General features: G+C 39.5%; 1 protein-coding gene across 3 annotated transcripts in view; it reads right to left on the bottom strand.

Annotated features, from left to right (window-relative positions):
• The window catches only part of PRDM5 (PR/SET domain 5), a 262,625-nt gene that overhangs the window by 120,805 nt on the left and 127,716 nt on the right, over positions 1–14,104 (bottom strand). For all 3 annotated transcript variants that reach the window (XM_068975244.1, XM_068975245.1, XM_068975246.1), the window contains 2 exons: positions 11,307–11,391; positions 9,646–9,803 (listed from right to left, as the gene is read on the bottom strand). In XM_068975244.1, the coding sequence (XP_068831345.1) occupies positions 9,646–9,803; positions 11,307–11,391 (243 nt within the window). The remainder of the gene's footprint in view (positions 1–9,645; positions 9,804–11,306; positions 11,392–14,104) is intronic.

Here is a 14,104-nt window from a genome sequence, read left to right as displayed (position 1 = left end):
CACATAACTATACTGCCTACCCTCATGCTAAATCTCCCTCCCCGTTTGCTATGCTCTATGAGTCACAGACTTTATTTCCAAACTTATTTTTTTCCTGAGTGTAACCAACCATCACTAAGTCTAGGCTATGGCGGCGGCGGCTGCAGCTGCGGCTGCTGCTGCTGCTGCTGCTGCTGCTGCTAAGTCGCTTCAGTCATGTCCGACTCTGTGCAACCCCATAGATGGCAGCCCACCAGGCTTCTCTGTTCCTGGGATTCTCCAGGCAAGAACACTGGAGTGGGTTGCCATTTCCTTCTCCAATGCATGAAAGTGAAAAGTGAAAGTGAAGTTGCTCAGTCGGGCCCGACTCTTAGCGACCCCATGGACTGCAGCCCACCAGGCTCCTCCGTCCATGGGATTTTCCAGGCAAGAACACTGGAACGGGTTGCCATTGCTATGGCTAACCTGAGCTGTTTTTTCAATCCTCTTTTACTTAATCTTCTAATAGATCCTTTGGGCTGGAAAACAAGTCAACCCAAGCCTGGCAGAATATCAGGCAGAACAGAAATGGAAGGGATAAAGGAAGGATCTCAAGGTTGTATGAAATTAAATGTTTTAACACATGAAAAAGTAAGAAATATACTGGCAATGGAGAATCTAACAATAACAGAGGACAATGAACTCTTTTCCCTTACTGCTTTTTCTACCCTGAACATTTCTGAACCAAATAATTCACAAGAGCAAGAGTATATATGAAGAATTTCTGTCACGAGGAGCTGTTTTTTAATATACAATGTTGATTTCCAGGAAGATAAAAAGGAAGTTGTGATAAGATGTCTGCTTATTAACATTAACTTTCCCAAACACCATGTAAGAGAATTTTGAAAAAGGGAAACTACAAATCAGCCTTTGCTCAAAAGGTATTAAAAAACATTATAAACTGCAACTATTATAATACTCTGATATTGTAAGGGAATATAGATTAAATGGGACACAATGGAGTCCAAAAATAATTTATATGAGAGGCATTCATCATGATAGCTCAGTTATGAAGCAATATTTCAAACACCATACCTAAAAATAAAGTATTGATGGATTAAAATACCAATTAAAAAAGAAACAAAACTTTTAAATGCATTAGTGAATATTTGCATCATCTTGGAAAAGCAAAGTTTTCTAAATAAGACATAAAATTCAGGAGCTATACTCAGAAGTCATAAAACTCACAATCCATGTTATACTTGAATATATAAAAATGTAAAACTTCTTTATTCAAAAAATGCAAGTTGATAGATGGGGGGAAATATTATAAACAAAAACAGCAAAGTACTAATATTCATCTTTATAGGGCTGCTAGAAATCAATGAAAAGCAACCAAATAGGCCAGCAGAAAAAGGACAAAGAGTACCTACCAGCATTTCTCAGAAGAAATGGAAAACAAACCTAAAAAGAATAGAATTACACCTGGTATTGCTAAAATGCGATGAAATATCACTTGTCAATTTTCAGACCGAAAAAAAGGCTGATAAAATAGACAATTGTGATGGCACAGATAAAGGGCACTTTCATCACTGCTAAGTGAAATAGAGCTTTTTCAGAAGACAGCTAGGCAGGAGTGATCAAAATTTAAAGTAAACTTGGTATCTGACCTATACACTCCATACTTAAGATCTACCTGCATAAATACTCTTGGAAAACGGACCAAGTTTTATGTAATAGGATGTTCACTGAAATATAAAATAGTGATGATCATAAAAAATGAATAGCTTTATATGAATCTACCCGAAACACTCGCCAAGTCTAATGTTAAGGCAAAGAATAAGGTCTTGAATGATACTTGTGTCATAAAACCATTTACATTTAAATATACTTTTCTCCCAGATGGGCAGCAGTGTTTTCTCCAGTTCAGTTCAGTCACTTAGTTGTATCTGACTCTTTGCAACCCCATGGACTGCAGCATGCCAGGCTTCCCTGTCCATCACTAACTCCCCGAGCTTACTCAAACTCATGTCCGTTTACTCAGTGATGCCATCCAACCATCTCATCTTCCGTCGACCCTTCTTCTCCCAGCTTCAATCTTTCCCATCATCAGAGTCTTTTCAAATGAGTCAGCTCTTCACATTAGGTGGCCAAAGTACTGGAGTTTCAGGTTCAGCATCAGACCTTCCAATGAATATTCAGGACTAATTTCCTTTAGGATGGACTGGTTGGATCTCCTTGCAGTCCAAGGGACTCTTCAAGAGTCTTTTCCAACACCACAGTTCAAAATCATCAATTCTTCAGTGCTCAGCTTTCTTTAGAGTCCAACTCTCACATCCATACATGACTACTGGAAAATATATAGCTCTGACTAGACGGACCTTTGTTGGCAAAGTAATGTTTCTGCTTTTTAATATGCTGTCTGGGTTGGTCATAGCTTTTCTTCCAAGGAGCAAGCGTCTTTTAATTTCATGGCTGCAGTCACCATCTACAGTGATTTTCAGTTCAGTTCAGTCGCTGAGTCGCATCCAACTCTTTGCGACCCCATGAACCGCAGCACACAGGCCTCCCTGTCCATCACCAATTCCTGGAGTCCACCCAAACCCATGTCCATAGAGTTGGTGATGCCATCCATCCATCTCATCCTCTGTCATCCCCTTCTCCTCCTGCCCTCAATTTTTCCCAGCATCAGGGTCTTTTCCAATGAGTCAGCTCTTCGCATGAGGTAGCCAAAGTATTGGAGTTTCAGCTTTAGCATCAGTCCCTCCAATGAACACCCAGGACTGATCTCCTTCAGGATGGACTGGTTGGATCTTCTTGCAGTCCAAGGGACTCTCAAGAGTCTTCTCCAATACCACAGTTCAAAAGCATCAATTCTTTGGTGCTCAGCTTTCTTCACAGTCCAACTTTCACATCCATACATGACCACTGTAAAAACAATAAGCTTTGACTAGGCAGACCTTTGTTGGCAAAGTAATGTCTCTGCTTTTCAATATGCTGTCTAGGTTGGTCATAACTTTCCTTCCAAGGTGTAAGTGTCTTTCAATTTCATGGCTGCAATCACCATCTGCAGTGATTTTGGAGCCCAAAAAAGTAAAGTCAGCCACTGTTTCTACTGTTTCCCCATCTATTTCCCATGAAGAGATGGGACTGGATGCCCTGATCTTAGTTTTCTGAATGTTGAGCTTTAAGCCAACTTTTTCACTTTCCTCTTTCACTTTCATCAAGAGGCTCTTTAGTTCCTCTTCGCTTTCTGCCATAAGGGTGGTGTCATCTGCATATCTGAGGTTATTGATATTTCTCCCGGCAATCTTGATTCCAGATTGTGCTTCCCCCAGCCCAGCACTTCTCATGATGTACTCTGCATATAAGTTAAATAAGCAAGGTAACAATATAAAGCCTTGACATACTCCTTTTCCTATCTGGAACCAGTCTGTTTTTCCATGTCCAGTTCTAGCTGTTGCTTCCTGACCTGCATACAGATTTCTCAGGAGGCAGCTAAGGTGGTGTAGTATTCCCATCTCTTTAAGAATTTTCCAGTTTGTTTTTTTTTTTCTAAGCTCCACCCAAAAGAACAACCTCTTACACAGAAACACCAGTGTGCAGAGTTGAAGTTCCTGGCCATTCACTATGGTGAAGGAGGTGCTCTGTAGTTTTTACTGCATTTGAAAACTTCGCATCCAACCTCACACTCCAGGCTGTATTCTATTATCTTTCTCATTTCAACGGTCACCTTTCCCAGTTTCTTCTCTACCTTCCCAATTCAGTCACGTAACCACCTCCAACTTACACCTTCCCATTTCTAATATGCCCTACTTCAATCCATGACAGTGACTTAAAGCATGTCAAAGGCCTTATGCTGAGGATAAACACTAAATTTTACTCAAGACTAGAAAATATCCTCCAGGTACAAGGATCACCGGCCTTTAAATATAGAAGCAGATGCATAATAATGAACAAATAGTTTGTACAAGGGTACGGTCTTTACCATACTTGGGGAAAGCCAGGGCCATCAGGTGAGCCTGCCCAGTCCCTTCCAGGCCCTCCCTGACATGCGGTGGGCAGGATTCTCACCTAAACTGCGCACCTGACCACCCATGCATTCATGCATGCCCTCTGGGGGTTATTTTCCTACAATTTCTGCTACAAATGAAAATAAGTGAAACAAAATTAATTTTTAAAATAGAACATTTCCCTTTGTGGTTTTAAGAAGGCTACTGGTGTGCACTCAATCAAGCAGGTCAAGTGAGGTGAACTCAAAACCCTGGGCTGGGCTAGGCTGGTAAAGAGCAGAGAGGAAAGGCGATATTCCACATAGGGTGAGCTCTGGAGGTGAGGAGGCGGCCTGAACCTTTCAGGCACAGGCAAGAATCAGAGGCTAGAGGTTTGGGAGGCAAGGCCTTGTGCCTACAGGAGCCAGGGGGAAGAAAGCTCTGAAGAGCAACAAGTAATGCTTTTGTTCCGGCAAGTACCAAGGTACAGTCTTCAGCTCATGGTTCTTCAGTTAATATTTGGGGGTTGAGGGAGTGGAGGAAGTAGAAGCAAGTTGGGAGGGAGGTTCCTCTATTAAAGCTCCTCAGAGAATAAAGGTTCATCACTGATTTGGCAGTAAGTGAGCTACACTTCAAATATCTAACTCAGAGCCATAAAAGGGTTCAGAAAATTAAAACAGTGCAGTTATCTTCAAACGAAAGGTCTGAAGAGTTCTTAGATATCTTGGGCTGATAAAGCCAGTGCAGAAGGAATACAGCAGTAATTTTTCAGTGTGTCACTGATCACTAGTATGCTCATAAAGTCAAGAGAGTGCTCAGAAAGGCAAAAATGATGCAACACATATTACAAATATAGATTTAGAGAAATCACTTCTCATATCACAACTACTATAACTAAGAACATTAAATCTTATTTGGGATAATCTTTTCACAAACCTTTATTCATTCAGAAAGTGTCTGCCACATTCAAAGCACAATAAGGTCAGTAGGTGCTCTGTGTCGAGTGTGTGTCTTCAAAGTTTACTGTCTAGTTATAGGAAATACGGTGTTTACATTGGGAACTATACAATGCTATCTCAATATCCATCTAAGAAAAACAATTTAAATATGGTAAGCAATTTGCCATTAGCTAAACAAGCTTCAGAGAAACATCTGTATCTGTTGTTTCTCTCTTTCAAATTCAGTTCCTACATGCCCCTTAGTTTAAGCGTCTCATCACTGTGAACATGCTTTCTAGATCACAAAAACAGGTAATTCTACATATATACTATCTTAAGTGAGCCACCGGCTACTTCACCTACAGCTCACTTGAAGAAGAGAAATTTGATGCAAAGTTGAAGGAAAAAGTGGTTGTGATGGAAAAACTGAACAACTATCTTTCAATCTACAACTTGGCACCTTCCTTAACTGTCAAAGATTTTTTTATTATGTAAAATTTATGCTACATATTATGGTTTTAGAATCGACTCCATGATTTCTTTATGGAGAGACTTGTTGTTTTTTTTAAGGTTTAATAAAATATCACCTGAGCAAAGTCAGACTTGCAGAGTTTTTCAAACTGTTTATGACCAAAAATATAATTTTTATATCAAAAAGATATACATATATACAGCTACTCACACACTTGTGTATTATTTCATTAAAATGAAAATGAAAGTGAAAGTGAACTCGCTCAGTCGTGTCAGACTCTTTGCAACCCCATGGACTGTAGCCTATCAGGCCCTCCATCCATGTGATTCTCCAGGCAAGAGTGCTGGAGTGGATTGCCATTTCCTTCTCCAGGGGATCTTCCCGACCCAGGAATTGAACCCAGGTCTCCCGCTTTGCAGGCAGACGCTTTACTGTCTGAGCCACCAAATGACTCTTATTCTCATATTTTCTATTCTATTTTTGTAATGGCTATGGATGACCCAGTAAATTATTTCAAGACCCACAAAGCAGTCATGGCCCAGAACTGGGAAATCACTGGATGAGGTATTAATATAAGATGCCCAATGGGATTATTTCCAGAGAGGTTTGTGACCAGAATCCTTCGTGCGCCTCTAGTGTTCATCCCTGGAAGGTTATGTAAAATGTCAGGAACAAAGGTCTTTTATCTGAATAGATGCAGCTCTGCCCCCCAAAGAGCTTGTTTATGAACTTAATCAGGACAAAACCTCTCCGTACTCATTTCCATCATCAAGCAAGTAGTAGCAGCTCCAGGATCAAGATGGTTCAGGCCACCTAGACATGCCATCCACCACAGGAGGAGGAGAGCACTGTACACGCCTCTCAATTTGGCTTTGCATTAACTTTGATAGGGACAAATAGAGGTTGAAGAATAACTAGTTTCTGTTTCCTGCAGTTCTGAGGTGTCTGTCCAATTGTGATTTTTAAAGTTACAGAATATAGTTGGGTCCAGATAAACAATCTTAATTTTAGGTAGACCCTAAAAAAATCATTTAACCTTGTAATAAGGTTAAGTGACTGTCACAGAGGATTACGGAAAAGAAAAACTAATTCTGACCTACTGAGCTTATATAACTGGCAAGATGACGTATCCATCTCTTTGTGACTCCATGGAGTTGTAGCCCGCCAGGCTCTTCTGTCCTTGGGATTCTCCAGGCAAGAATACTGGAGAGGATTGTGGTTCCCTTCTCCAGGGGATCTTCCCGATCCAGGGATCAAACCCAGGTCTCCTGCTCTATAGGCAGATTTTCTGCCATCTGAGCCATCAGGGAAGTCCAAGATGATGGAACACGTAACTAAGGTTTAGAAACAGAAATCACTCCTTCAGAACTTCCCTGATGGTCTAGTGGTTAAGAGTCTGCCTTCCAACGCAGGGACATGGGTTCAATCCCTGGTTGCAAAACTAATGACACAGGGCAATTAAGCCCCTGCCACAACTGGAGAGAAACCAGGGCACTAGAACAGAAGGTTCCACCTGCCACATCAAAGACAAGGTGCAGCCAGAAACAAACAAACAAATGTGTATCTCTTAAAAGTTGACTGCTAATCTGATAAGAAATAAAACCTATCTTAAAACAGAAAAAGCAGTCTCTCAATGCCCAACATTCCCCATCACTCATCACCCCTTATAAAAAAAATCACTCCTTCGAAACTGCATGCCGTATTGTCATAATCATAATGAAATATTCCCTTTTCATGCAAATCTATATGTAAAAGAATTGACCAAATAAATCAAATAGCTACAATAAAAATGCACAAGTTACATAATCAAAACCCCAAAGAATAATTCATTTAAAATAACCAACTTTGGTCATGTTACATGATGAAGATCGTTCTTTTAATGACCTTTTTTTCTGCTTTCCTTGCTTATTTTTACTTTTTATTTTTGTAACATTTTATTTTTGTAACACTGTATTTTTGTATCATTAATGAATAATGATAGAAGAAAACGTTGATTTGCTTCTTTCATCATAACTTTTGATAAATATTTTAGACATTTTCACGTAACCATACCAAATACACGCTAGGATCACAACACGGTGAGAAGCACAACTGTCCACATACCAAATACATGCTAGGATCATAACACAGTGAGAAGCACCTTGTCCACAGCAGAAGGACTGAATGTGTTTTCCACTTTGGAAATTATAGGCATCGTTGCTTCTATCCTTCCCAAGACATCATTACTACTTCCATATGATTTATGGCTAAAAGTATGAGAGATGGTACAAAGATCCTGTGCCAAATTCCCATATGGCATATAATACAAGTCAAACTGTGAAAAACTTGTAAATGTGGGGAGATCAGATTCATCAAAGAAAGGAACAAGAGGGTTCCAGAGACTGAGCAGGAAACTAGCCAGATAGTTTTTAATAGGCATGTAATTCCAAACCAGCAGTAATGAATGTGGTCCTGCCTCTGAACATACAATGCTTGAGTTAAACGTAAGGGCAGTCAGCAAGAAATCAGGCAGAGATGATTTGGTACACCATCAATCAACCCTATTTATTCTTTCATTAATCTGCCTTTTTTTCTCTTTAGACTGAAGCTGAAATTGATATCATAACTTAAGTGATTTCGAAACAGATAAAATTACATGTTTGGAAAGTCCAAATAAATACTAAAATAACTATAATTACAATGGAATATTGCAAATAAAAAGGTAAGAAGCTCTTTGAAAATATATATGTATGTTGCTTAATACCATCATGAAATATGCCAACCAAAATTAATAACCAAGTGTTTATCACATCACAAATTTAAACACACATTTCTAAGATGTTGACTATCTTTGCACAGATTTCCTGAGTTCAATTCAAACATTATTTACTATCTACAGAAAATAGATTAGATAAAACATTCTGAAACAAGAACTTGAGTAACGGTAAAGTGTAGGAAATGCAAACAAAAATCAATAGAGGAAATACGAGATTATAACTTGAGAGTTTTACTACAAAGGAGGGAAGCTAGGGAGATCATGCTGAGAAACTAGAGAGGTCATGCTGAGTTGATATGGCTTGAGCAGAAAATAAGAGAAGAAAAAGCTGGAAAAGGAAGCTGGGGTCACGGTGCAGAGAATCCCAAGTGACAGGGAAAAGACAGACTGTACATAAGTGCTGGAAATCTACTTATAATATTCAGAGTACAAGAATGACAGAGCTGTGATTTGGGATGATTTATCTAGTTGTCTGAATAAGTAAGAAGTGATTAAATATCAAGAAAGTGAAGAAAATGAGACATGACCAGGATGTGAAAATGGTAAAGCAATGATTGTGAAGATGGTAAGACAATGGAGAGGGCAGAATCTTTAAGAATTAGCTACTAGTTCTAATAAAGGGTCAAAATTAAATAAAGAGATAGGGATAAATACATGCTTCTGTCATTAACAGAAATTAACAGACACTTCCAAAAGTGAAGTTATCTGTGTGTGTGTTAGTCACTCAGTCGTGTCCGATTCTTTGCAACCCTATGGAATACAGCCCGCTTAGGCTCCGCTTTCCAGGAATTTTCCAGACAAGAATACTGGAGTGGGCTGCCATTTCCTTCTCCAGGGGATCTTCCCAATCCAGGGATTGAACCCAGGTCTCCTGCATTGAAGGCAGATTCTTAACCACTGAGGCACCAGGGAAATCATTATCTGGAGCATGCTAAATTCATTAGGTCAAAAAGATGCCCAGTTATATATCAAACAAGTAGTGACAAGTGCAAGCCTAAAGCTTGACAGTAGCAAAATAAATCATTTTGAATTCTTAAGTACAGAGTTTGCGGCATAATTCATAGATGTACTTGACATAGAGGACACGGAATACGCCTACAGCCAAAGCATCCAGGACAATCCCTTGGTAACTCAGAGACCAAAGAAGGGTTCAGAGAAATTGGCAGAAGACCTAGCAAAGTTGCTAAAATGGCACCACAGACAAAGAGGATTTCCAAATGGTAATATGAGCAACAGTGTCAAACTTTAAAGAAGGAAGGGAAGATTTTGCAATTATTACAATGCTGGAAAACACTGGATAACACTTTGCTTGTTAGGAGAATCGTCTCAGAAGAGAATTTAGACCGATACAAAGCCACAGTGTTGATGGCCCGAGTGTTTAGAAAGCAGAAGCAAGATATTCTCCAATTATTTCATGTGTACAACCTCAGATATGTCTCAGACATTCAAAACTTCTTTAAAAGATAAACAACTGATAATTGTATCGGCCAACCAGCAAATACATTTATAACAATATTAACAAGCTTTTACCTTCTTGTGATTCTTGTAAACATTTCTGTGAGCAAACCCCTTTCCACAGAGCTTGCACTTGTAAGGTTTATCTTCACTGTGTATCACTTTGTGGGCACCCACTTGGTCAAGCCTCTTGAAAGATTTATTACAAATCTCACAATTATAGGGTCGTTTTTCTGTAAAAAAAAATGAGTGGAGACAATCTCATATCTATACAGGTAAAGGATAAAAAGGGAAACAGCCTTCCTTGCATTATTAATTCTTATGGACAAGTCAACAAAAATATCATTCAAACAACTGGAAAAAAGTCTATTACCCAATCGGTTAGATATGTGAGCCAACTCAAAACTCACAGAACATGAGCTTGCTCTTTTACTGACATATTCTGCCAACTAAATGTATAAAGTAGCCTAGGTATAAAGATGAAGTTTTAATTCAAGGAAGAAATTCTACTTCTAGATGAAAACCCTGCTGACTGGTATGAGCTGAAGTCAGGGTCCCAACTCCAAACATGAAGGGCGAGTGGTCTGACAGAGATGCAAATAAAGGATAGACCTGCCTCCTGCACGGCCAAGGGTCCCATGAGGCCAAGCTTCCAATCTCAGCAGGAATGACACACTTAGGTTGCTGTGTAAAATCCATATGTATACAATATCCCTGTAATGTTGACAACTAGATTTTTCAAGCAAAGCATATCTGAAGGCCACCGGGTTTTGATCTTCTATTTTCATTTGCCAAAAATATCTGTATCTGTCTCCAGATAAAGTGGCTATTCAAATACATTCTGAATTCAGTGGCCTCAAAGTAAAGACATTCTAAACTTCAGAGACTTCATTAAGCAAAAGTTACTTTCAGAGCTGGATGTTTTTAAATCTGTATAACAGACCTTTCATTCAAACATGCTTAAAATGAAATTACAGCTTTGAAAACTTAAGATTCTCAAAATGTATTTGTAAATTTCTCATTAACATTTATTAGTACCTTAGTTACAATGTGAACATATCTAGAAATGTTGGGACTCTGATTATTGAATCCCTGCTAAATGTCAGACACTCTGCTAGCAGGGTACGTAGATGACCTCATTTAACATTCATAGCAATTCTGAAAGGTAGGATATCTTTACACAGATGAAGAACACGAAAACTAAGGCTCAAGGAGGATTTCTTGCTATTGTTCAGTCGCTCAGCGGTGTCCGACTCTTTGTGACCCCATGGACTGCAGCAGGCCAGACTTCCTTATCCTTCACGATCTCCCTGAGCTTGGTCAAACACATGTTCATTGAGTTGGTGATGCTATCCAACCATCTCATCCTCTGTCATCCCTTTCTCCTCCCGCCTTCAATCTTTCCCAGAATCAGGGTCTTTTCGAGTGAGTCAGCTCTTTGCATTAGGTGGACAAAGTATTGGAGCTTCAGCTTCAGTCATAGGAGTACATAACAAATTAAATGATAAATCTGAAGATTTTTTATTTCATTTAGTCCAACCACATTTGCTTCAGAAATAAACTAAGGTCTAGAGAAGTTAAAGTTAAATAACTTGTTCAGAATCATGTGGTCAGTCAGTGGCCAAGCCAGAACTAATAGCCAGGTCTCCTGATTACCCTCCTCTCAGAGCTCCTAAAAATGACAAGGTGAAGCTTTTGTACTGATTTCAGTATAAACAGAAAAATATGTGTTTTACCTGAGTGGGTGATCATATGACGCTTTAGCTGATTAGCTGAAATGAATTTCTTCATACATTCTTGACAATCAAATATCTCATGGATCTGCCAAAGGGTAAATTAACAGTTAACTGGCCGAGCCACAAAACTGTATAGGACTCAAGTATAAATATGTGGACAGTTGCCATTACAATACCTAAACTATGCATTATAATTCAGCCCTGATTTGTTCACATTATCCTATACAAGAAATGAAAATGCAATAGATGGAGAAACAGTGGAAACAGTGTCAGACTTTATTTTGGGGGGCTCCAAAATCACTGCAGATGGTGACTGCAGCTATGAAATTAAAAGACGCTTACTCCTTGGAAGGAAAGCTATGACCAATCTAGATAGCATATTCTTTTTTTTTTTTTTTTCTTTTTTTTTTTTTTTTTAATTTTAAAATCTTTAATTCTTACATGTGTTCAAAGCAGAGACATTACTTTGCCAACAAAGGTCCGTCTAGTCAAGGCTATGGTTTTTCCAGTGGTCATGTATGGATGTGAGAGTTGGACTGTGAAGAAAGCTGAACACTAAAGAATTGATGCTTTTGAACTGTGGTGCTGGAGAAGACTCTTGAGAGTCCCTTGGGCTGCAAGGAGATCCAACAAGTCCATCCTAAAGGAGATCAGTCCTGGGTGTTCACTGGAAGGACTGATGCTAAAGCTGAAACTCCAATATTTTGGCCACCTCATGCAAAGAGTTGACTCATTGGAAAAGACCCTGATGCTGGGAGGGATTGGGGGCAGGAGGAGAAGGGGATGACAGAGGATGAGATGGCTGGATGGCATCACCGACTCGATGGACATGAGTTTGAGTAAACTCTGGGAGTTCGTGATGGACAGGGAGGCCTGGTGTGCTGCGATTCATGGGGTCACAAAGAGTCAGACACGACTGAGTGACTGAACTGAACTGAATCAACATAAGTTACCTAGTAGAACATGATCATTAAAAAATGTACAACTGTATGATATTTAAATATGTAAAACAGATGACCTGTTTCTGAAGTACATAACAAGTTTATACTCTGCAAAAAATTATACCTAATATATATTAAGTCTCTGTTATACACAAATTTAGACTTGGAAATATGCCAAAATTTGGCGTATTTGGAATGGATATGGAAATGGAATGGAAAAACTTGCCATTAAAAATATTCCCTTTCCAGTAGTCAACACTACTTAAAACTTAAACATATGTAGTAAAGATCCAAATATTAATTACCACAAAAGACAAAGATATGATTCTAAAAACTGTGAATGTAGCTTACAACAACACTCCCACAGGACAGGAGGCTAAAAATCTTCAAGTTTTATTAGTTTTTATGAGTTTCATAAAAAAAAATATATAAGGGGTATAACTTTAGCAATCAACCAGCTAAATAAAGGTTACAACTAAGTTCAGCTCTTTCTCTCCCAGATACTAAATTAGAGAAACTGGATAGGCAGTATGAAAAGAAGTTTAGTTTGTTATCGTAACTCTGTAAAAAGAGCAATGTGCTGCAAGCAGCCTAATGTTAGAACTGTCGATCATCCCAATGAAGAAGAGCATCCTACTGTTTTGCTGAAGACTGAAAACTCGTCTTGGTGAAGTCGTGGTTTTGTTTCAAACTCATTCAAGGTAGAGCTCACAAAACTAAACTCCATACGAGCACTGGCCATTCTGCAGGACACCAAGATATTATGGCTATCCTTGCAGAATATCTAAGGGCCACTACAGAGTAAAAGTCAAGGGAGAAGACCCTGAACTGGTACAGCAATGAGTAAAGAGAGGAGGACTGGAAAACGGCTCCCTTGACCTAAGTGACCATGGAAGAACTCAAGACAGGGACACGCAGAATGCAGCACCGGGAAGGGAAACAGAAGCTGGTGCAAGGCTGACAGGTCCCTTGTCTGCAGTGTGAGGCTCAGTTCTATACCCAACCACACGGCGGTCTGAGGCTGCCACCAGCCTTCTGCTTCTGTCAGGTCTGATTCTTGGCGAGTCAGTGAACAGAAATGGGAAAAGCAGAGAAAAGATAAACAAGACAGAGCAGAATGAAGTCATTCCACTGGACTCTGACATAGATCCTTGCTTATATGCGGTGGCTTCTAACCTTGAAGGCAGATGTACAGGGTCCAAAGAGTCCTATGGTTCCTCAGAAAACAGGGTGGGCTGTACACAAGTACTCAGAAGGCAAGGACCACACAGTACAGAAGGGAAGCCTTCAGTCTAAGCAATCTTAAAGGGCACACCTTCAACCATCAAAGATCCTCACAGCAATTTCATTGCTGTGCCCTTTAAGATTGCTTAGACTAAAGGCTTCCCTTCTGTACTGTGTGGTCCTTGCCTTCTGAATACTTGTCTACAGCCCACCCTGTTTTCTGAGGAACCATAGGACTCTTTGGACCCTGTACATCTGCCTTCAAGGCTAGAAGCCACCACATATAGCCAAGTCTCACACGTTTCAGTGAAGGAGAAAGCAACGAGGGTGTTGGAGCCTCACAGAAACAGAACAGAGCCATCTAGGTTTCAAAAAACACAAATCTATCCCATCACTTCTCTATCAAAGAATGGAGCATTACACTCCTACAGTAAACTTTTTCTTACTTCAAATATTGGGGAGGGTCTTCCCAGCTTTCCCAGTTTCTTGTTACCTCACCTATTTCCCTGAGGAAATTCTGCCTGTATAAAAAACCTGGTGTACTTTCATAAAACCGGGTATCTTCAGTTTTTCCCTGGTCTTCAGAGTTATTTAGATTCTATAAAACTTATAGGAAATACTTTATACTTGTCA

The sequence above is a fragment of the Capricornis sumatraensis genome, chromosome 7 (assembly GCF_032405125.1).
Source record: "Capricornis sumatraensis isolate serow.1 chromosome 7, serow.2, whole genome shotgun sequence".
Classification (NCBI taxonomy): Eukaryota; Metazoa; Chordata; class Mammalia; order Artiodactyla; family Bovidae; genus Capricornis; species Capricornis sumatraensis.
This window is presented reverse-complemented; position numbering and strand designations above follow the sequence as displayed.